At 36.9% G+C, this 25012-nt stretch overlaps 1 protein-coding gene across 3 annotated transcripts in view; it reads right to left on the reverse strand.

Moving 5' to 3' along the window:
• rtel1 (regulator of telomere elongation helicase 1) overlaps window positions 1-13077 on the reverse strand; it is a 35864-nt gene extending 22787 nt beyond the window's left edge. For 2 of the 3 annotated variants that reach the window (XM_059003730.1, XM_059003728.1), the window contains exons 1-9: window positions 12931-13077; window positions 12109-12218; window positions 10262-10460; window positions 7570-7663; window positions 6235-6316; window positions 5847-5907; window positions 4712-4787; window positions 1959-2043; window positions 1362-1427 (exon numbers count right to left, since the gene is read on the reverse strand). In XM_059003730.1, coding sequence (XP_058859713.1) covers window positions 1362-1427; window positions 1959-2043; window positions 4712-4787; window positions 5847-5907; window positions 6235-6316; window positions 7570-7663; window positions 10262-10460; window positions 12109-12210 — 765 coding nt within the window. In that variant the 5' untranslated portion in view covers window positions 12211-12218; window positions 12931-13077. Of the gene's footprint in view, window positions 1-1361; window positions 1428-1958; window positions 2044-4711; window positions 4788-5846; window positions 5908-6234; window positions 6317-7569; window positions 7664-10261; window positions 10461-12108; window positions 12219-12901 lie in introns of all 3 variants that reach the window. The other variant, XM_059003729.1, reaches the window with a different exon arrangement.
• Between the last annotated feature and the right edge of the window lie 11935 nt (window positions 13078-25012).

Raw genomic sequence — 25012 nt, forward strand, 5'->3', positions numbered from 1 at the left:
TTGCTGCAGGAACGGTAAAGCAGTTTTTCCTATTAGAAATCATGATCCCACTGTGTAGAAAATAAAATTACACAATTCCATGCCTCTGCTTTAACGAAGGAGCAATGTAACATTTCCGCTTCTTTTTTATGTATTGTACTTAATGACCACTGACACTTTCGAAATATTCTACGCCAATATGGAGTACATATGTATTTATAATAATAATAACAACCTTAACCTACACAAAGAAGTTTACTGGAAGCAGCCTTTGAACTTACAACATTTTAAGCCATTTCAGTGGAGAACAAGGATGTTAGTAAATGTCAACCACCCAGAGCACATCACTTATCTCTCTCTGGAGAAATGATCCCATGTGTAGCTCAAGCTGCATGAATAATATACCCATCGTTCACAACCCCATACTGTAAAACAAGGAGATAATTATGTGTGCTTGTAATGAGGTTGATTTTAGTACTTGTTACTATTTAACCTTTACTCTGTAACCACGTGTACATAGGATATCCAACTTATGGCACCAACAATGAATGCAAGCACAATTTCCAGATATCCATTTAATTAGGTGTAACATGTAGAAGTGTCTTCATAAACAGATGCAGGCAGGAAGCAATTTCTAAATGAACAAAAACGTGCATCCTCTTGGAACGAGGAATGTCATCTCCTCCACGAATTCTCTTTTTTGTTTTCTTTTACTGCTTTAAATTATTCTTTTCTAAGATGAATCTTGTTATGGGATGAGGACTTGCCTCCATGTTAAACCAGATATGGCTGTCAAGACTGCATTGCACTTCAGAAGGGAGAATTACTGCAAGAGAGAATGCTTGTCACAGCTGTCTGGAATAAAATGTGTTATACAGACCCTCTACAAAGAACAGGCTCATTGAAACAGCAGCCAAGGTTTCCTACAATTTGACAATTAATTCCTCTGGTACAGTGTCCCACTTTGTTTTCTACTGATGACTGTGCTACTGTACTCTTGTTTTCATTCTATACATTGTCATTCTAATTCTCATACTCAATAAATCAATGCATGACATATCGATAGTGCTTTCACCACATGCAGAGGTTTGGGAATGCCCAGAGGAAAGCAGTTCCATTTCAAATAACAGCAATAATATTCACCTGCTGTAATAGTTTTCATTGCAGTCAACATATAAAACATGTGACTATTATCTTAGTAATAATTGTGCCACTGAATTTCCTATTGTAACAAATTCCTTTCAATTACATCAATTAAACACACCTTTATTTAATTACAAACAAAAACCACCACCAAAACACATTCAGTTCCAGGCTGACCATTTTTAACAGCAGCTACCGTATTATAATTCTGTACAAACTCTTTTGTCGAAACTGCTTACCACATTGTGGGCTTCATCAAAAATGACCACAGCTCCCTTCAGCTCAATGTTGTGCGCTCTTCGACTCTGTGGAATAATGACACAAATTATTGCTTTTATTAAAACAAATCCACACTGAGAAAGACACAGCTGTCCATCAGAAATAAGACCTATTGTAGACCTGATTGATCCTTTCTAACTGCAAAATATTGATCAAATCATCTAATATATATATTTTTTAGAGGCTTTATTTTTTAGGTACGAATGAATGAAATGAACTTTGATACCCCAGCCAAATAACAACACTGGAAATGGAAACATTAGAAGGATAAACGGCTCAATTAAAGCAAGATAATGATGCCCCTCTTGAATAGCTTGTCTGCTTCATTAGGGGCTAGCATAATTATAAGCAAAACAAAACAGCAAAATGTACCTTTTAAAACAATGAAAGCCATTTAGAAATCTATAGGCATAAGCGATTACCATCACTGGGGAATTGTGGCAATATGTTTTGGATGAAGCCCCATATACATTAGGTAGAAATACATAGCTTACAGACATACAATGCAAGAATGAGAGGATATATTCATAAAATAGATCATAAAATATATAATTTACCTTTGGATCTAGCAGATAGTTATAGGGCATAAAGATAACGTCTGCTTGCTGCTTCAGTGACCGAGACAAATAGTATGGGCAAACTCTAGAGAAATACAAATGGAAAATTGCAAAGAGTTTTAGATTATGTATTTTTTTTTCCCCCAATGCAATTTGATTTTTTCTTTTTTAAATATTTTAATATTGCCACAAAAAAAAATTAAAAATTAAAACGGTGTTCGTTATGAATCCATCTGACAGGCTTTTGTCGAAATATTTACAATAACACGAGCATACAGTCAAAGTTAATCCACAGAGAATGGTGCTGCATTGTGCTAACCCATATGAATTACATAGTGAAAGAAATTACTGTACCTGTCATGTAGAATAATTGTCCTAAAGCATAAAGTGCTGCATCTTGCCAATGCAAAACTGCAAACTTCATCATACATGTATTAGTTATATTCTAATGAATATTCATCATAACGCATGATCATGTGAAATAAAATATCACTTTCCAGATTACTGTACATAATATTTAGTATTTTAGATACCCAATAATTAGGGCACTGTGTTTTTCATGAATTGTTTCTTTTAACCTGCAATTCAGTCCTATCCTCCAGATGTCCGTGTAGCCACCCAGCTAAACTGATCAAAATAATAATTAAGTAATCAACCCATAAAATTCTGACTAATTAGAAAACACGCCCTAATTACAAGGGACAGTTATTGCCATTCTAGAAATTGATGGGTTTAAAGAAAAAGCTTACCTCGAGACTTGCTGTTTTAGACCAAACAAACTCAAAAAGCATTTCTTTGAGAGAGCGCACGCAGAAATATCCACCTGGTGTGCTGCACACTGATGGGAATAACTTATTTTGAAAGCTGCAACGTTGGAATTCAAATTTATAATAAAATTGCAGAATTAATAAATACATGTCGAGCACTGGCACAAGAGTTGCACAGCACAGAGGGCAGAATAAACAAACAATGTGTTGCTAAAATTTTCAACAAAGTTTCGGAAAAATTGACGAGTTACTACAACCCTGATTAAGCAGCTCACAAGTTTCTGAAGGCAGTGAGGATTTTAGACCCACGACATGTTTGTAGTTTCGATAAATGACCCCTTCTGTTAGATTGTATTCCAGGGTTTGATGATCACTGTAAATCAGAAACTATATCAACTATATGCAAACGAAAACGGTAGTGAAATTTCTTTGAATTTTGGAGAAATGCAGAACTATTGCCTAGTTTAGCAAGGAAGGCTAAAATATATTTGTCAATTGTTACCAATTCTGTGGATGCTGAAAGAAGTGTTTCTCATATGGACACATTTTCACAGAGCAATGTCAACCCATGAACGAAGACCGGGTTAACCAACTGACAATGCTTAAGTTTAATAGCAAAATATATAATGCACAAGAACTGAGAACTGATTTTTTTTGTGTTTGTCTTTCATGCAAACATAAGTAACACTTATGGGCTTCTTATGAGCAACCTTTATTTTTTACATTATATTTAAAAACAAAACCACTAAAAGCAAAGAAAAAATAAATAAGCACAATTTACACAGGTTACAGAATCTATCAAATGCCTACATTCCAATAAATGGTTATAATATCTGTACTGTTCTGTGATATTTATATATCGTCTCTTCTGTTGATGAAATGTATATTTGTGCCCGGTGCCATCCAGAAAATGTAATTATTATTTTTTTTTCCAAAATGATTTGCATAAAAGTGTACTGGTAAATTAAAAGCTATAAGTAACGTATTTACACTTATAAGTTCTCTGAAATAATATTGAAAAAAACGTCCTTTTAAAATCCTGTTCTACGTATTCACAGAGATGTAAGGATTAAATTAAGGTTAGCAGCCATTTACAGCGTTCTGACATAATGAATGATTGTTGAATGACTGCTCATTACGTGGCTTACTGTGGAGACTACAGCGACATCTTGGAGCTGTAGGACTAAACTGCAGGGGGATTCTACGGTACACTGAAAACAACATTTTTCACTTGCCAATTCTGAAATTCTGCTGTTCACATTAAAGCTCAATACTATGGATGACTTATCTGAAGCCACTGTGAGACTTTGATCTTGTTTTCTCAACTATATCAGCTTCATACGATGGACAGCCTGCCTGCTGCATCCCATTTACCATTTGATGGGTATACTTATTCACTTGCAAAGTGTCATCTTAAAACAAGACTTACAGGTTGCATTGCTTCAAATAGTTGTGTTTGTTTTTTTTTTTCTCAAACCACACAAAAACAAAATGTGATACTGCTTAATGCAGCTATATATGCCATTATATGTTTGGTCCTGTTTTGTTTATTTTGCAGAATGATTAAATGATAATAAAAGACAGACTCTTATGATCTGCCCTAGCTCCTCCTGCAATCACAAAGTGAAAATATACCACTCACTCACTATCAATCCCACTACACAGTGTTATTTCACTTTCCAAAGTACAGTAAATATATTTTTTTGGTCATTACGCACATTTCTCACTCATAGCACATAGGATACTACAGTAATAAGGCTACTACAGGTGACTTTATTTAAGCTGCATATCTTAAGTAGGTTTTCTTTTTCAAAATTCACAGGCTTTTGATTGCTTGTGGCATCTTACATTAATATTCTCTGTGTGTTTATCTTCAAAGAGTAAAAAAGATCAAATACACGGCCTTCCAGCACTCCTTCATACTTTTCTCTATACCATAACTTCAGATAAATTAAAGCTCACCTTGAAAAGAATAATACAATGTACCTGTGCTTGTTGCCATTTTTCACTAAATCTTCCACATCCAAAATTGTGTTCACAAGTTCTTTCTCTGTGCTTTTGTCTGGAAAAAAAATAAACAGTAAATACACAAAGTGCGTCAGTTTAGCCCCTATACTGTACTGCTGCTGTAAGTCTGAGAAGTCAGCAGGGTGTAAGTGTATCCACTAACATTACCATTTGAAATGCTTGGCAAGACATTCTTTGGGGGGCTTTAGTATATTCTTAACAGTACAGTAACAGATCCAATAGCAAAAGGCATATTTCAGACATTAGGGGAAACTGAAATCCTATCAGCATAATGGTTAAGGACACAATCTTACAAAGATCAGAAAAGGAAACACAGTACTCCCACTGGACAGCAGTTTCAGGCAGTATATGATAACTGCTTGATTCAGCACAACATACTACTTTGGTAGCTATAAAACAGTGTCTTTGTTGTTCGTGGGGCATTTTATTCAACATCCATCTGTTTCTGTTGTGTTTTTCATTTCACGCGTGCTTGCTTTCTGGATGGGAAGGTGGTGTTTTACTCAATGTTTCCACCTCTGCACCATCATGTTCTCTTTCCTAGGCAAGATCTTTTCCATAGAAACAGTGCATCCAAATACACCCAATCCTCATCCTTTTCAAAATATTCTCGGCCTCTCTCTCTCTCGCTCTCTTGCCTTAGCTCTCTGCTTGCCCAAAGCCAAACCATGCAATATTCATAAGGAAATGAGTGTGTCCATTTAAACTGCATCAATCAAAGAACATAAATTGCTTTTAAAAACACTGGGGAGCATTACCACAGCTGCTGAAAGACTCCTGTGATATCTGCCCTAGCCCCTTCTCCCAAAACCGGATTTCTTTAAGACAGTTAGCTGCAGTTTGACAGGATGTAAATGATGAACACCTACAGTACACAAATACAATGAAACCTGTATTAAAGTCTACATGTACTGTATAGTATGACTATCTGTCTAGAATATCTACCTGAAGAATCCATGTGTTGGTATATCCCATTCTGGTCTATAAATACCACTTTCAGATCCCTTGAACAATCTTTGTAAACTAGAGAGACACTTAAACCTCATCGTTGCACTGCTCATGTTAGCTCTTTTCAGCAACACTTTCACTGTACCTTCAACATTGTTATAGTATACACAGGAGCGAGACGTCACCTTCGCTCTGCACGAGTGGATCTGGAAAAATAAGAATATAAATATATCTGAACATAATTTACTTATCATGTAATCAAATAAACTACAAAATGATATTGCAAAAGTCTACCGGAAGCCATAATATTAGTACAGTATTTCATGTTAGATTTCCAAAGGTCACATTTTTCAATTTTTGTTTGTATATTGTTAAGTATATAGAAAACTACAAAGTGGTATATAATTCAGTATGTTAACGTATCATTATTCAGCAGGTTTCATTTGACTTTATGAAGCAAAATGAGTTAATTCTATAGGGTGATGCAAAACTTTTGGCCATAGCTGTCTGTATGTATTTTGTAGCTTTGTTACCTTCACGTGATTACTCGTCTGTTTCATCACCTCAGGGTTGATACAGAGCTGCTCTCTTGATCCCAGCACACACATTTTAGGCCTGTTGCAGATTAACAAGAAAGCACAGACACAAACTACTCCAGTAGCAGATTTGAAAACTAACTTTCATTACAGAGAAACTGTTACTTTAGGGGTTATATTTGTGAGCGTTTGTGTGACTACCTCTCCAGACTCATGCATTCAATCATTTACCCAGAATAGCTCTTACAGTCTATAGCACGATTCACACAGGACTAAAAACCAGGTGTCCTCAGAGTTGGTCAAAGGCACAGGACGTCTTGGAACCACCCAGACGAGGATTAGTTTTCATCAAGGAAAGTCAGTAAATTCAAAATGAAATGCGATATGGCCAGAGAAGGTGCTTTTTTCATGATTTGTAAGCAGTGAACCGGTTGTAAACAACTCATTTCGTTGTACCTTCTTTTCCAAAGGCAAAAATAATCATTTTGTCCCTTCAAAACATCAATTTTTTTTAAGTCAGCAATTATGTTTTGTATTTTCGCCCGTCCCCAATTTGGTTATGCACACTTGTGGGGTTTTACTGAACTGCAGAATCTCAGAACAGAACATACCAATTTTAATATTATATTATGGTTTATTGCGAAGGCTGGTATTGCTTTGAGGCGAATAACCCGCAAATGCTGTATCAATTTTAACATAACACTGACATGGTCAATCCGCACAGGATTAAAAAGACACAGGACGCTTGAGTTTGAGATTTTACAAGTACCAATGTGCTGTAAAAAAAAAAAAAAATCAGAGGACAGAGAGAAATTATCTGTGATAAAAAGAAATGGACGGTTCACACAGGACTAAATTTCACCGAAACCACCTGTTTATGTGGTGATTTTTAGTCCCATGCGAACCAGGCTTTTGGCAGCTATTTATCACCATAGCAGGCTAAGCCCTAGCCTCTTATCAGTCGATGGGCATTGATAATCACATGCACATGCTAATAAATGTCAATATAGCCATTTCCCATCTGCTGCAAAGAGCATGCTACACATTACAAATGCTTTAATTCAAACGAATAGTCAATGATTCTTCTCGTTGGTGAATAAGGGTTAAATTATCACAGGCTGGTTATGCGTATAAACTCATTAAAGATCATTTTACCATAACATGACATATCTTTTAAAAAGCCTCAATCTTTGACAGTGAAAGAAATGACCGCTGAGTCATTGACAGGTCACAAACATATGATGAATACATCAAATGAAAGCTGCACTCAAGACCTGTCAATTAGTATCAATTTCAGTTGAGACACCATCTTTACCTCAAGAAATACTTTACCTGTAAGAGGTGTTCTTTAGCTCATTAATGACCTGCGTAAGCTGTGAATGTGTCCTGGAGGCATAGATTATCTTCGGGATATCTGTGTAATACGCTAAATAAAAAGAAAGCATACTTGGTTTAATGAATTATAAGTCTAAATAATAGTAACCAGAACTGATTGAAATGTACAACATTTAAAAAAATATATGCATCAACAAAATTAAATATCAATGTCCATATTCATTAGGCATCATCATCCAACCAATGCGTTAGCACTGTAACATCAGATATGTTCTTCATAACAGCCAGCATGCTGAAGAAAGCTCTCGTTCTCACTCTGATACTGGTATATGTTCACAGAAGTTGATGATGGTCATTTGAAAGTTGCTTTTAGAGGACAGGTATGTATGCAATGATACCAGCAGAGCACACACAATTATGGATCATATAATTACAAAATTAAGTTTTTTTTTTTAGGGTGTACACATAAAGGTTCAAGAATTCTTGAAAAAATAAGTTTCTTCCACTGTGTAATTTTTTTTTCTTTTTAAATCTTGTGTACTTCCAAAAAAAAAGATTATTACATCATTATATATATATATATATATATATATATATATATATATATATATATATATATATATTAAAAAGTAAAAGAGACGTTTCTTATAAAATGTTATCAGTATATAAAAAAACATCACAATCATATTCACTGTAAACTTTTAAATTATAGTGTGGGAAAATGCAACTTTAAACCTTGTGGTTCACAGTTTGAACACCACAGGTTGAGTTTCCATCTTCCCACACCTTGTCATATAATTCTACAACAGCCACAGAGGCAGGCCATGTCACGCACACTCCAGTAATCTACAGCTCCAGATGCTGCACTGTGGCAGATGACTTCTTGTAAAAACGTCTCCATGGTAATTGACTATAAACACTTCAATGCAGCCTTGGTCCTTAGGAACCATTGTTCACGTACAAATAAAATGAGGTACTGGAAATGTCAGGGGTTACATAAAAGTAGGCATTGAGAAAGTGAGGCAGACGAAGAGACCAAAACGAGGGTCTTCTTTGAAACAATGGAAACCGACAGGAATGCTGAGCTACAGCAAGGCCGGACGTGTAATTACCACTGATACAATTCATCAAGCCTACATTGGTATAATTCAAGAACCAGCAGAATTAGTACAACATATTCTCCCTGAGCATTTTAATAAGCATACATTCATATGAAATTCAGAAATCATAAATATTAATCCCACTGTTATGAAATCCAATAAAGGAAAACTAAAAATGAGACAAGTACGTGGTAGAGGTACTGTAGTACCTCATTATCTCAGTCCCACCCACCTTATAACTGGAAATGAGGGAGGGCATCTGTGTTGAGGGAATTATTTATTATTGTTTATTACTGGCTTATGTTGCTTTCGGTTAAAATATTTTTTTACACTTTATTTGATCTGCCATTAAAAGTTTTAAAATCAAAATGTTTGAGAAATGCCATTAGTCTGATGATGTTGATGTCTTATCCAATTTAGCAAACATTTCATTTTCATGGACTAACCTTACTGTATTTTTCCTACAACAGCCCTATTTATGCATTGAGCATGTCTTAGCCACTAGGCGCAGGCTATAACTTCATAAGAACAGCCCACAGTTATTTGCATTTTCCAGCTGCAATAAAAAAACAAATGCTTGAACCGAGCCATTTAAATAAAATTGCCTTCAGGCATTTTACATAATGATTCTTTCAGGCCACCATAACTGTATGCCAGTGATGCATTTGAAAGCTCCTATCCCTTATTAAATCACTGGGCATGTGATTGACAGTTACACCCATGTGAATATAAATAAGCTAAGCACTCCCCCACCACAGCCAGTCTGATAAACCCCACCCTATCTATCTCCAGTCTCTCCCACTGCATGGAGCAGAGACTGGAACAGTGCCAGAACCTGCTGCACAATGCAGAAGGGACTGCAGAGGCCTGTAGTGTAGCGTCCACACGCCTTTAAAGTAAACAGAAACACGCCATCGCTATTTCAAATGGGTCAGCAGAAACTATGATACGTATTTAAAATGAATAAACGTGTCAATAAATACATAATAAAAACAAATAAAACAATGGGTTTTGGTCACAGCTTGATAGTATTATTAATCATTAATTCCAACTCACAAAATAACTATTCTTGCTGAATTGGCATGTGTTTGAAATTGTAATAGAAGACTTCACTGTATTGCTAAAAATCTATTTATGCCTGATGAGAGATACATAGATCTGTTTTCCTTCCATCCCTCTCTGTCTGTCTCCCAGATTATGGCTTAATCTAATATACTTAAGCCGTTGCTTAACACATATAAAAAACAGTGGGTTGGTTTATAAATACTGTGTAAATATGTACAGAACAGAAAGATTTGCATAGCGTCATACTGCAGTACTATTTCAAATAAAATCTCAAAAAGCCTACTTGAAGCATATGGATCCTATGATGCAATTCCTGAAATGCACTGACTCACATCACATATCATGGGTCGAATACAGGCGTAACGTTTACTATATGGATGTTCAGAGGTTTGTACATGTTCCCATAAAGTCCTTATGAAGGAAGGAGGCTTTAATAATTCACAATTTAAAACTGAAAAAGAAGAAAGAAAAAAATGCTACAGCAGTACAATACAGACAACTTCTTCAAAGGGTGACCAAGTTACCTGACGTTTCTCCGTCTGTGGCAGAGTTGCCCCAAGAGGACATCGGTCTGTCAGGAAAAAGCTCCGCCCCGCCCATCTTCTCGGATATCTTCCTTGCAGAAATGGTGTCTTTAAAATGATCTCTCCAGGCCAGCGTGGAACACAGCAGACACAGGGTCTTCCCCGTGCCCGTGGGGCTCTCAAGCACCCCATTTACTCTCTACAGTGATAAAAACACAGAGCAAAGGGCAATGTATGTTCTTCTCTAATGCGGTCCCCCTGCTGTTTTTATTGAAAACAAGAATCAATACCAATATCCACATGCACATACATGGACAGAGGTGGTAAAGAAAAAGCAGTGCCTGGTCAAATACCGTAAGTTTCTAGTAACAGCCCTGACTTATAGTACCATGCTGGAATCCCATGGTACTGTACTGCAGGCCCAAGGATGGCCTGGGCCTTTATTCTTTTCAGTTACAAATACAAGGTACTGCAGGACAGTGGATATACACACTTACATACCTTCTGACTGCCATGCAAACTAGAATGTGTCTGTTCCTGCTTATCCATAGTAAAAATATTACTTTTCCATAATTCTATTAAAAGCATTTTACAAGCACACAGCATTTGGGTTATTTGTCTAAGACAGGGGTGTTAAACTCAGTTCCTGGAGGACCGTAGTGTCTTCTGCCTTTCGCTCCACCCAAGCTCTCAATTACTTAATTGGTCTAATTATTTGATTAATTGGACAAATGTAACACTTCTCTCCAGGCCTCAAAATGTTTTATAAGTAGTGTACCTCGAATCAAGTGCATTTTTTAACTCATCCACTGTAAAAGACCTTTGAAAACATATTAAATATGTCCAATTGAACAAATAACTAGACCAATTAAGCTGAGAGTGTAAATTGGACTGAAAACCAGAACACCCCTCGAGGACTGGAGTTTGACACCCCTGTTCTAAGAGGAACACTCTGGCGCAGTCGTTCGTCACTCACTGACACTAGGAGAGAAATAAAAAGACACGACCTCTCGTCAAAGGCACTGAAAAGGTTAAACGAATGTGTTAAATGGCAAGTGCCTGGGAGGAGTGTCTATAACAGATGGCACACTGACCACAATGCAGCTCCACGAACACCACGATTAACCCTGAACTGCTTCAGTCTTTATTTGATTGTTAAAATGGATGCTCTGCAGAGCACTGTACTTTGAAAAGGTGCTTTGTAAATTAACATTGCTTTCTTGTTGTTGTATGTTTCATTTGAGGGAAGACTAAACATCATCTTTCAGTGATACAACTGAGGAATCCAAAGATGACATTTCATTGTCATTTTATGGAATTTCTGTGTCAGCGTTTAATTGATAAAAATTATTTTAGGGGGTTTGACTATCTTTGACAATCTAATCTACAAGCTACAACATTAAATATGTTGTATTATTGTCAGAAGAGGTTTTATGAATACAGACTGCAGTAAATTGATTATATCTGACCAAATTCAAAATATACATATATAGGTCTGAGTATGTCTTCTCCTTGGAACACACAATCATTAATTCAGAGCTGAATTCGGGCAGCAGAGTCCACTTACCCCATTGCAGTTCCTACTACAGAAAAATGCTAAAAGCTTTGAGTCTAATCTTTTCAGCTGATCTGATCAATATTCATGAAATGTGCACACCTTGACAACATTTTACAGATCACTGTTTCCCTTGCCTGCAGATTCAATCACGTGGGTGAATTTTGTTGACCAGTACAGTATATTTTGGGTCAGTGTTTGTGTTTATAAATGCACAAGGCCACACCCTAATACCCTTTCACTTCCAACGACATGTGTTATTGAAACTCAAACAAAATATCTCTTAACTTACATTCTGTAGACACGTAATCACCTTGGACATATAATCTTCTTGGCATGGATATGGTGTAAACGGAAAGTCCACGGTGATGCCATTGAGCTCGATGGTCGGCATTTCTTTTCCTTAAAGATGAAATGGATACAAATATAGTTTATATGTAAGTGGATTTAGCCCAGTTCCTAGGCAACTCGCTGCAAATTACATTGTCAAGCTATTTTCACTAATTAAAATAGTAGCATGAATTGACATTCACGTGCTCAAAAATGTCACATGCATGTTTTTTGTAACAGTACACAAAACGTTGCCCGGTGTTTCATGGCACTAGATGGTTGCAACATGCAAGCGTAGTGACGTTTCTACATCTCGTGCAGCTACGCTGATCCACATTTCATTTCATTTATCATAAATATTAAAGCGATGTAACACCAGTGACATTATTGTTTACGGGTCAGGCAGTCGTTATGCTGTTGCACACTGTGCACGCTAACTGCATGCAAAACCCATATCATCTGAAATAATTACAAATTACATATGCTACACCCTGCTGTGGATGAATAACTTATTATATCGGTAAACAGATTTCTTACACCGAAAAATACAGTGCCAAAACTGTCTCCTGGGATAAATAAGTCAAGTATTTCCATTGCAAAAAATATTGCTGTGACTTTCCAGGCCAGCAGCACCTCTTACACAAAAACGTGTATGGATTCATAAATGCTTTTGCGTTTAAAATATGTGTCTTTGACAATAAAATAACGAGTTTCAATCGTGTTTTGCTACAACAAGCATGTAAGAAATTATTTACAGTAATCCCCGTGCCCGAATCGCTTTTACCTTCTGTAGTGCTGTTTGTGTTTCTATATCCTGGTCACATTTGCAGTTCGCGCTGACTCACACGCAACTTTCTTCGCGCAGGCGCAGTACAGGCGTAGAACGCATCGATGCATTTTTACTTGGGTGCAGGGGCGCTGTGGAAACGGTTGTTGCTAAGGGAAGAGATGTTGCAGAGCAGATAAAGTCTGCCTTATGAAAGCAAAATGTTAAGCCTTTTCAGTGATGCTGACTAATGCATTGATCAATTAACTTTATCCTATATATTGTATATACCAGCTCTATATGATCCATAGTAAATGCATGATAATTGCATAGTAAATGTGCATAACATGGACATATGCTTCACAACTGATGCAGTAAACAGTATGTATGCAATTAAGATCCTATACAACAAACACATACCCTACTGCTGGAGTGCATGTGTGACAACTAGATATTATGTATTATTTATTTTAGTTTACTGAATCGATTCTCTATGTGCAATCTTTATTCTACATCAATTTTATTCACATAGTATCCCATATTTCAATTCAATATCTATCCTTCATTATATCCACAGCAAGCTGTTGCAGCATCTGAAACATAGCTGGGACACTCCCTGTTAGAAATTGCAGCTATAGCCAGCCCTGATTTATACTGGGCTCAGCTGGTAATTTGCTAACATTTAATTTTGTTCCAAGAGATTTAGTGCTGGTTAAGCTGGTCCAAAAAATAAATAAATGACTGAATATTTTTAAGTCAATCGGTTGTTGTATATACAACTAAATTAATCTGTTTGGTATTCAGCATTTGTTCCAATTCCCAATTCTGGCTGGTCACTAGCTCAGTAGACGTGCCTGGTTATATCCTTTTTAATTTCTCTACTCTAATAAGACAGACGTAGGCAAATTCCCTGTTGCATATATATGTCAACAACACATGAGCGAGTGCATTGGGCACTTAGCTGTGGGATACAATTTCACTTATCCCTCCATCCGTCAGATTTTAGCAGGAGGAGTCCACTCTGCTAATGGATCTAACGGCATTTACACAGTATCTGCATGTAAAACAGGAATGATAGTGCTTTCTTTTTAACAGACGTGTTGTAATCTAACTCATTTTGCACAAATGTGATGCTCACAATCCATATGTGCATACATTTACATTCTTGTGGGTGTACTAGCATTGACTGAACTGCACATCAATGTTAATGTGTGGTCGACTGCTTTCTCTAATAGCTTATGCCTGGAAATAGAATTGTGCTGTTGGATACATTCTGAAACATGTACATTGTTTCAAATATAATACATTATTTATTATTTTTCTTTATTAGCTTTTGAGGCATTTTGAATTGTCTTTGTATTACTCAGAGGTTTGGCAGTCCAACAACCAAAAACAAGCTGTCATCTATGCTAGGAATCCATTCTAGCTACAAAGAAACTGAGTTTGCTTTCATTAGACATTTCAGCGCTGTAAAGGTGCATCTGTCCAATCATTTGTCATGACTGATGGCCAATACTCTTAGAAATGCCAAGGATTGAATACATATGTACAACTGACTTGACAAACCGTTAGATTTATGTCTCTCAACATTTTCAATACTAAGCATGTTATGATGACGTGATTTAGCTCGACAATGGCTAGTCTCTCCCGTTCTGCTCGCATTAAATTACTTCCAAACCTGTTTTTACATCTGTCCCAACAGTACAAGTTAATGGGATAGTGAAATCTGAATGCCTACAGATGCATACAAACAAAGTTCTAGGCTGCAACAACTAGCAGATATGGTGATTATAGTTGACTGCTAGTCAACTAGTTGATAGATATCTGACAAGTGGAGATGATTAAAAGCAGGTAAGTGTTGAAAGAAAGAAAACTATTTGTGTTCTAAGTATACAGTATAACCATTTTCAAGTAATACCTAGAAGGTGTTTTTAACATGGGCTTTGAAGTCAACAACCTACATAAATATGTTAAAACATATTTTTAAACCATGTAGGCAGTCAAAAAGGTGTCTACATGTAATTCATTGTACGGTGTAAGAAAATGATGGGGTAGTGGTGTAGACATTTTGAATGGGGCGTGAACACTGCATCACATTCTAAAGGCATAAAAAGGTGGATGCTGGTCACAAAACCATATCTTCTTTCTGCAACCACCAGCAGCATTAGCAAGACTGTGAAGCTGCAGGGAGTCTGTAGTACCTAATACCCTAAAAGTAATTATTCATTTTCTTATCATTCGTACATGAGAACTGCAGGCCTAATGGAGTGGGACTGTTCATCAGCTAAAGGTTAATCCAGTTACCAAGAAAAATGCAATGAACACACAACCAGGAGGTAAAGCTGCTCTTCACAAAGACACCAAACTCAAAGATATGAAGCTGCTCTTCACAAAGATACCAGACTGGAATATCCTCCATCCATTCTGAAAAGGACTGGGAACATTCAAAATTAATAAGGAGTAAAACCTAATGGAAATTCTCATCTAGACTGATCCTGAAAAAGTCAGGATGAGAGTTTATAGTAAATAAGATTTACTAAAGAAAAAACAAACCCGAACTGAAGCTCAAATACAGCCAAAGTTTTAAATGTATAACATTTTACCTGTACATTGGACTTCAATAGCCTTGGTGGATTTTCTGCCTGCTGCTAATAAAAGGCTATTTGTTCTAAGTGTTAAATTAATGCACTCAGACAACACTGACTTGTCGTTAAGGTAATATAAGATTTGTTGAGAACTGAAGATTCAGAAGTGTCCTCTGATTCAACGGCCAAGCAAGTTTCCTGTTTTACACCCAGGAAATTAAGTGTGGATGTCAGCGAACTACTGGACTCTGAAGGACAAAGACCAGCCCTGCAGGTGTCCATCTGAGCTCACCAGGTGCCTGGCGCGATGAGGAGAAACAGTTCCTGCTGAATTTGCCTCCCTACGGGAGCGCCAGAGCCAATGCGACTCTCTCCCTGGAATACCCAGTGAAGACCAGTGACTTTGCAGAGCCAGGACCTAAACCTGTGCTCCCCTGACTGTATGACTCACCCTGCACACCACGCGGCCGTGCTTTTACCAGGTGAGCCACTCTGGAGTGCAAGATGATTCAAATCTTGATCTGTTGTCTAATACATCACTACTGCATGCTAAAAAAAAAAAACATATGAACAAGGTTCCTGGTTTAGTCTCTCAGGATTACAGTGCTGAAGATAAGAGAAACGAGAGGCCTGTATTTTATACTGTATGTTTGACAAGACTAGACCTCACTCACTAAAGTAATAGCACTATCTTTCAATCCAGAAACCTATGGAATGACCTCAATAAATGCATGGACCAGCAGACACTATAATGTCAAGCAATTACATGGAGAGAAGTACATGAATGGGGACTATATCCTGCTCAGCTGCTCAGAAACATTATTAGAAGGAATGACCTCCCTCAATTAGTGATCACATGGGGGTCATCCAGACAAAGACAGATGGCAAAGAACAGAAATGTCCTCTATAACAGTGGTGTTAAAAGAGAGCCCAGGAGCAAAGAATAAAAATACGATTTTGCTATTCAAAAAAAGGCATTAAAATCATATTTCTTACCTCATATTAGCACTAAACATTAATATTATCACTATCAACATCATCACTGCAAAAAAAAAAAAAAAAAAAATCGCAATGCTGTAGATTAAATATATTCCTGGTAATTTCCTGTGCAGTCTTACTACAATGGTTTTGCTGCAGTTGGACCATGGAGCATAGGAAAAGATCAGGTGCCTGGAGGATCTGTATTATTTGTGGTAGGCAAGTGTCAGAATGCTGTCAGCAGGTAATACATTTACAAGCAATAAACTCTAAGAATATGGGTGCAAGACAAGATATGTTAGCCTTTAACCTCAGGGTTAGAAGGCCAGCTGATGTCACAAGTGAAAATGAGTTTAGTGGCCTGAACTTAGCCATCAGTGGACAATCGTCCACACACATGTGAGGTTCTTTTCCGTCTGTCTGGGAGAGGACCAGGACTGGCCAGTACGGACAGCCAGGCATAATGGTTCAGGGATATGGAGGGTGTAAATGTGCAGAGAGCCCTGACATTTTAAACTGTTGTTCATGAAACTGCTAAAGTCATTTAAGTTTTGTTCACAGAAGCACGTGTATCGGATGTTACTGTCCGGCACAGTGTTTTTATTATGCAAGGGCAAGGCTGGACTGAAGCAGATGGGTAGTGAAAAGGAGAGCTTGTGTACTGGTGGCTGGAGACCCAGAGACATGGGGGGCATCTTTCCAATAAAGGTGGGAAAAAAACAGAAGCAATTTTCTTTCTTCTTCTTTATTTGACCCCCATCTGGCTCGAGCGTGCTTGGAAAGCCTTCCAGCTATCAAGGATTTATTATTCCATGTTTGCTGATGAATGTCTGGGGAAAAAAAATCAAACACTTGCTCTTAAAATGTGGTCCGACACTCTTTAAAGCAAAAACGGTCAACAAGGCCACAGGGCTTTCTGTTTACTCACTGCTGTGGTTACTTACCAAATGCAATTGAACATTTAATATACAGATATATCTACATACATTGCCCTCCTGCAAGTATTGGGATCGCCAGTGTCAGTATTCATGAGCGACTTAGACAAGCAGACAGACAGATAGATGGAGATGTACACAGGCCAAATGTGTTCAATTGAAATGCTGATTTTGCCATGGATCAGGTTTTAGACTAATTGTATATACTGGGGGGAGGATGTCTGTGAGGGACAGGTTGGGGGTTGGGGGGGGTGGTCTGATCTTTTCAGGAAGATCCACGCTGAGTGGATACAGAATGTGGTGGGCAGAAAAAGGACTAGTCCTTCTCCTTATGAGGACAAACATTAAAGGAGCGCTAACCAACACTCTTAAATCAGTTTTCCAATTACCTCTTACTGTATTTGCTTTATTAATGTAATTAATACTGGTCCTGTTTTTATTGTGCTGTTTCTTTGTGTTTATTTTTAAACGTTAATTACAGATATGAAAATATTTCAAATACAAAGCAATAGATATACTGGTGCATCCTGGTATCTTTGGTGTAGTTCACATGGTCTGATTACATCTTGACCATTGAGTCTGAACTGCAACACATGAAGTGATTATCTACCAGGAAGAATTACTAACTCATATACTTCAGAGACTCACAAACACTTTTAGAGCTGTTGGTTTTCACATAGTTCCCTTCTTTTAATGATTTAAACAACAGCATTATTTAGATTCACCACTGTTTAGATCAATTGAGTAGTCATCCAATAGTAATTTAAGCCATTTTGTGTATAATGCACAGACTGAGCATTTGATATGAAACCCTATAGCTCCTTTGCTTATGCAGTATATTGAACAATGTAAGGTTTCCTTAATGCAGAATGTTATGTTGCTTGCTAGAACCTAAACAGAACAAGGGTTACCCCTAAAGCAGAAACACACAACTCTATACACTAGAACACAGGGAAACCTTCTTTTCTAAAAGGATAGATTATTCAGTTGTTCCACACGAATGGGTTGCTTGTTCCTTGGATTAGCTTTGAGTTAAGGTGCTCTCTTACATGTTCTTTTAGATTTAAATTAAGGCTCTTGGCAGCTGCACAGCAGGAAATCAGTAAAGTATTTATTGTGGGAATTGTCAATTATCTTTGCATAACAAATGGGAAAATAAAAGAAAAATGATCAATTAACCAAAGATTGAGATGATCTAATTAGGGAGTTTGGCATATTTATGTATTTATTTATTATGTTTGTTCTGCTTGTTTGATTACCAGGACTGGTCCACTGCGATGGATCCACAATTTGTTACATAAAAACATCCCAGGGGAAATACACGCTGATTCAAGCACCATCCAATAATAAATGGAGCTTCTTCAAAGAAAGACTGGACGTCCAATCATAGTCCTTGCGTAGAGGATCAGTGATTCTGCGTTAATAAATGCACTGTTAAAATCCGTTAAAGGAAACCTCATTGTTGGTATCACTTTAAGGACATCAGTATTTGCTAAAAGGCTGTGTGGGGCTGTCATAGATTGTTTCTGTTCCCTCTCCCCCTGGGGGATATGGAATGTAAATGCATACACTGAACAACCAATTATGATCTAATAGATGAGTTTCAATGCTGCATCTCAATATCTTGATAAAAGGCCATTGGCAAAATTCATTAAGACATTTTTTTGAAGGATTTCTACCTAGTTGTCTCATGTTAACAGATGATGAAAAAACCTGCTTCCATGTTTGGGCCGCCTCATCAGAAGCAGCACTCTGTAATGAATTCTGTTCTGTGGTGGGTTCCACAGGTAAGGGAGTAAACTGGTGATTTATGACATTGATATAGTAAAAGAGCTTGGAGAGTTTTTTTTTTTTTCAGTTAATGGATTTTGCATGCTAAATAAACAATGCTACAACAACAACCTGTTATTCACTAATAGCATGCTCATACTGTAGTATATAAGAGTCTGATCAACAAATGTAAGTTATTTTTTTTTATCTGAGTGAAAACAGAATGTAATCTACTGTAAGACAGAAAACAGATGGTGTGTTATAGTACAGCCTTTGTGAGTCTGACATGTCTTTTGAAATCTGTTTCACCGTTTGTTAAAGTAACTTTCTGGAATACAGGGAAAGGTATATTGTCAAGAGCTGTTCTTTAGATTCTATAAGAACAGTAGAACTATCTTGTAATACATGGATTCACAAAGCTTTCTTTGAACTGAGTTACTGTGTAAACAAGACGTATCCATAACTTCAAAAAACCTCAGTAATAAAAAGTGAAGTCAAGCAGACAAATGTTTCAGCTCGTGTCTTGGTGATGATACGCTGATAGCTGAAACGTTTGCCTACTGGACTTCTTTTAAGCTCAAAATGATGTATGTGTTGATCCCCAATGCCTCGGTATTGTTCCATTATTGGAGAGTGACAGATATAGAGAGACATACACAGGTCAGATGTTTTCAATTGAAATGCTGACCTCAGGTTTTAGACTAATTATATGAAGTGGGTGTGGGGTGAGGCTGTCATCCCATGTCATGGTCAGTCTTTTCAGGAAGATCCATGCTTTGCTCAGGGCTGAGTGGACACAGGATCTGGTGGGCAGTAAAGGACTAGTCCATTGTTTCTCTATTACGAGTGTTAAAGGAGCGCTGACCAAGGTTTTTAAAATCCTTTTTTCCACTTACCTCTTATTAGCTTTACTAACGGTATTACTGGTTCAGTTTTCTTTTGTTTCTTTACATATTGTTTAACCTCAGTTATGGATTTGCAGATATTTAAAATTCAAATCAATAGATACACTTGCACCCTGTGTTATTGATGAGCAAGGCACAGATTGCTGTGTATCCAATGGTTTATTCTGCAATTGAAACTAACTTTTACAAACAGGGAATACAATAGTAAGTGTTCATCCAGGCCTGCACTGTTAGCAACACTTTTCTTGGTATTGAATCATGTTTGGGTCATTTTCTAAGTTCATAATAAATTGGACTGCATTTATAATGGTCCATCTCACTCTTTCTCCACCAGGCATGCCATTCCCCATAACATACATATGACAAGCAAACCCATAGCAGAATATGTTCTTCATTAAGCCTGGCCATTTTCTTGCGACACACCCTTGGGCATTTTGCATGAATTTTATACTGACAATGGCAATGATGATCTGCTCCCACACAAAAGAAATCACTGGAGACACCCAGGCTGCTAGTCTAGCTAAAACCAAGCAAACGGGGTCATGTCAAGGTCATAGCCAATAGTTGAGCATACGAGTTAATTCCTAAATAAATTAGGGATTAGCAAAATCTTGATTCAATTAGGAATACTGTTTCATGTTTAAGAGTGCTATACATTACAGATGTATACAATGCACTTATTCATGAATACACAATAAATTCTCTTAACTGAAATTGATCTTTTAACCTATGATTATTATTTTTTAATGTAAAGCTCATTTCTTATATAATTTGCTTATCTTTTTAAAATTGCATTTGATGCCCAGGGATACTTATACATAAAAGGTACCGTCGAAATGCATATTCTATTGCATGATATTACTGTATATACTAATGCACTGCAGTGGTCAGAATTACAGCTGTTTGCTAATTAAGTTTTCAGCTAATTAGATGCTGGAAAATGGTACACTAATTATTTTAGCATAAGCGCATTTACATATTCATTTTTAGATGTAGTGAATACAGAATTAAGTCTGTTTATTTTTTTTCATTTTGAACCCAGGGTGCATTCCCATCTGGAAACCTCAAAAACTAAATAAAACACAACCGTACCAGACTATGTTTTATTCTATAATAAAATCCTTGTTCAACTGTTTCTGAGATGTTGATGTTAAAGGGAAGCTCTTAAAAGCCATTCCGATTCAGCTGTTATCTTGGTTACTGTCTCTGAGCGTTGGCCTAACCTTGCACTGACAGAATTCATGTCAAAATGGAATAATGCTCTGCATCAATATGTATTGCACCTGGATAGCTTGGTAAAATGATCAAACCCCAAGAAGCTGACAGCATTGAGACTGAATCAGGAATACAGACGCTGTGGTGCAATGCACTGAGAATGAATAACAGTGTTCAGGCCTATGCAAGCCATTGCAGTGCAATTAAGACATGTATTCTCAGGAATAGCTTGTTCTTAGAGCAGGTCAAATATATATATACACAGCAGTGTGGAGTAGTGGTTAGGGCTCTGGACTCTTGACCGGAGGGTCGTGGGTTCAAATCCCGGTGGGGACACTGCTGCTGTACCCTTGAGCAATGTACTTTACCTAGATTGCTCCAGTAAAAACCCAACTGTATAAATGGGTAATTGTATGTAAAAATAATGTGATATCTTGTAACAATTGTAAGTCGCCCTGGATAAGGGCGTCAGCTAAGAAATAAATAATAATAATAATAATATAATAATATATATATATATATATATATATATATATATATATATATATATATATATATATATATAGTAAGAAGTTGGAGTGATTGTCAGTATTGAGCAGATGGATCACTGGTTAAACATGAATTCCTCACACAACCTCAAAATCAACCAGGATTTCAAAACTCCCCATCAAAAATCTAAGGTAAAACTACAAGAAAGTAAACAAATGTTTCAACAGGTGCTTTTCTCAGTACACTGGCAAAATGTTTGTCTACTCGACTTTGTTTCTTGTAGTTTTTTCTTCAGCTCAAAATCATGAACAAAAACCATTGAATAATTCAATCTCAATATTGATGCAACCCAACTCTTAGAATAATTGCAAACATATCATAAAAGGCAATGGAAAGGTTAACCAAGCAAACAAAAAACAAGCATTTGAAGCTAAACTCTTTGAGAGTTTACAATCAGAGTGCAAGCTTTTAATGTATTCAATTTAAATGCATTATATTAACAACAAACCCAATTATATACCCTCACATAGACCCAGTAAACAAACATTTTACACACCCTTTATAATGAACCCAGACAAAAACACATAACACTATACTATAGTATTGACATGAATTAAATCAGATAAGGATTCACTAAGGTCTATAGCTCCCCTAATCTCATTTGCCATAGGCCCCATGAAAAAGCCATCGGAATTGAACAGGGAAAGGTGAGAGGTTACGTGTGCAAGTGCAAATACAGCAACCTTGGTTCCTGCCTTAAAGCTGCAGTGTCCCGCAGTCATGTTCAATTTTATGCCGAATTGTAATTCCTTGGTTTTTAGCATGCCTTATTTTACTGTTAGAAAGCAGGTCTTGCATTCATCAAAGACAGTAGGAAAGCAAGCACCCCCACCCTCTTAAAATCTGATTTCCACAACCCCCCTTTGTGAGGCAAATTGGTCTGCTCCAGCTCCTAGGGTTCTAAATGTGATTTTCTAGCTCTGCTGTAGCTCAACAGATATTGTAAAATGAAGATTGCCTTTTTTAATACAAAGACCACTCTCATGGGCAAATTACCCTCTATATTAGGACCAGCTCTCTTTTAAGGCAATTTTACTCCGCCAGATTTGAGTAATTCCACTGTATATAGAAATAAAAAAGGTAATTATATATATATATATATATATATATATATATATATATATATATATATATATATATATATATATATACACACTACAAAGAAAGCAGGTAGAAATAGGTGTGTCTTGTGCAGTGTTGAAGGCCTCTGAGACTTGGTTTCTCCATTGACACAACATGTGTTTCATGCGTCCGCTTTCTCGATCCGTCATGACTGGATATTTATGATTGTGGTTTTCTGTATACCATTCCAGTAACACTGGGGAGACTGTCTTGATGTTAGTGAACTGTCTTGATGTTAGTGAATGTACCCACTTTGTTGAGGGACAAGCAGGTTGTACATGTCGCTTGTAAATTCACTGAGATCCTTAAACTTTCCCATAATTGTTGCTGAATAGCTGCTCACAACTCTCACACCAATAGGTCTGGTGGATCACATGAAACAGCCTCCATTATGGTGGTACCAATTACATTACGTCACAAGATGTTGACATTCCCATGTAATTACACAGTCGTTGACATGTAAGAGGAGGAACCAAGTATAGTTACCTAGTTATTACAATGTAATGACATGGCTATTTATGTCCTGCAATCTAAAGTACTACATCATTTTCAACATTTTACCATGCAGTATGTGAACTGGGTACTGGTCTTCACACCTTCAGCAGGAAACTTTCCAATCTGATATCAAGCAGCTCCATTGAAAATCCCTCAAGCAGCTCCATTGAAAATCCCATTAAGACCACCTAGGAGATCATTTATCTTCTTAGTAACTCAGGCTGCTTATCATACAACATGCAGTGCTACAATATATTTATGATTCACTTTTAGCTTTCCAGATCCACAGTTTCTATATTAAGAAACAGCCATCCCGACATTCATGTGTAATGTACGTGTTTTAAATCATTGTTAAAAGCAATATTTGATTTGCTGCAAGTGGTTAGACCTCACAAGTAGGCATATTTGATATATTATGCAAACATTTTAGCTTGACACTAAATGCACAAACTAGTATCCCATCAAGTCCAGAATGGTAAATGCTGTACTTTAGACAGCCAAAGGCTCAATATATACAGGAGCAAGAAGAATTATGTAATAGAAATGTGATCCCCATTTATCACTGGCAGAATCTGTCTCAACTTTGGAGTCACTTAACATCTTGGTAGTTTAATAGCAGCTAATGTCTACATTTAAAGAATGTACAATTGAATTCGCAGTTAACCAATAATGGTCATAGTCAACATATATTTTATTATTTTGTCTGTGATAGACGTTAATTTGGGTTTTACAGACTGAAAAGGTTTATAAAAAACATGGTCAATCTCACACTCTGCTGCCATTGTATGCAATTCAATATTTGTAATAGACTTGTGGTCAAAAATCCCTTGTAGCACAAAATACAGGTCAACAGCTATGAAACTGCTAGGGGGTAGTAAACCGACTCCCATGCTGGGACAGGCTTTTGTAAGTAGAATATCCATATGGGTGATATGCTTCTGACCAGACTCAAAGAGCACCTCTGTCAATCCAGGAAGTAATCAATCAAATCTTTAAATCTGAAGGGTTGTCAACTTGTCACATATCTACTTAGACCACACCCTGTCTCAGGATTTTAAAAAAATGCTATTGTAAGGTTTATGAATGAAGGTAAACATTGGAATTAACTGCTTTGTTATGCTATAAGGATGAGACCAGACCATGCCTCATATTTGAACAGTGCTTACCATTTATTAGTTCCAAATACCCCCATTACATTCTACATTGAACATTATTGTTTAAATACAATACGTGCCACTAGTATTAACAGAGATAGACAATTGATCCATTACCTGAATCCCTGGAGAGATAGCCCCGGATGCTACACCATGGTCCACGATGATACTCGAGGTATTGAAAATTATTATTATTATTATTATTATTATTATTATTATTATTATTATTTGTTTATTTAGCAGACGCCTTTATCCAAGGCAACTTACAGGGTGTGTGAACTATGCATCAGTTGCAGAGTCACTTACAATTACGTCTCACCCGAAAGACAGAGCACAAGGAGGTTAAGTGACTTGCTCAGGGTCACACAATGAGTCAGTGGCTGAGGTGGAAT

The sequence above is a fragment of the Acipenser ruthenus genome, chromosome 29, assembly GCF_902713425.1.
Source record: "Acipenser ruthenus chromosome 29, fAciRut3.2 maternal haplotype, whole genome shotgun sequence".
Lineage (NCBI taxonomy): Eukaryota > Metazoa > Chordata > Actinopteri > Acipenseriformes > Acipenseridae > Acipenser > Acipenser ruthenus.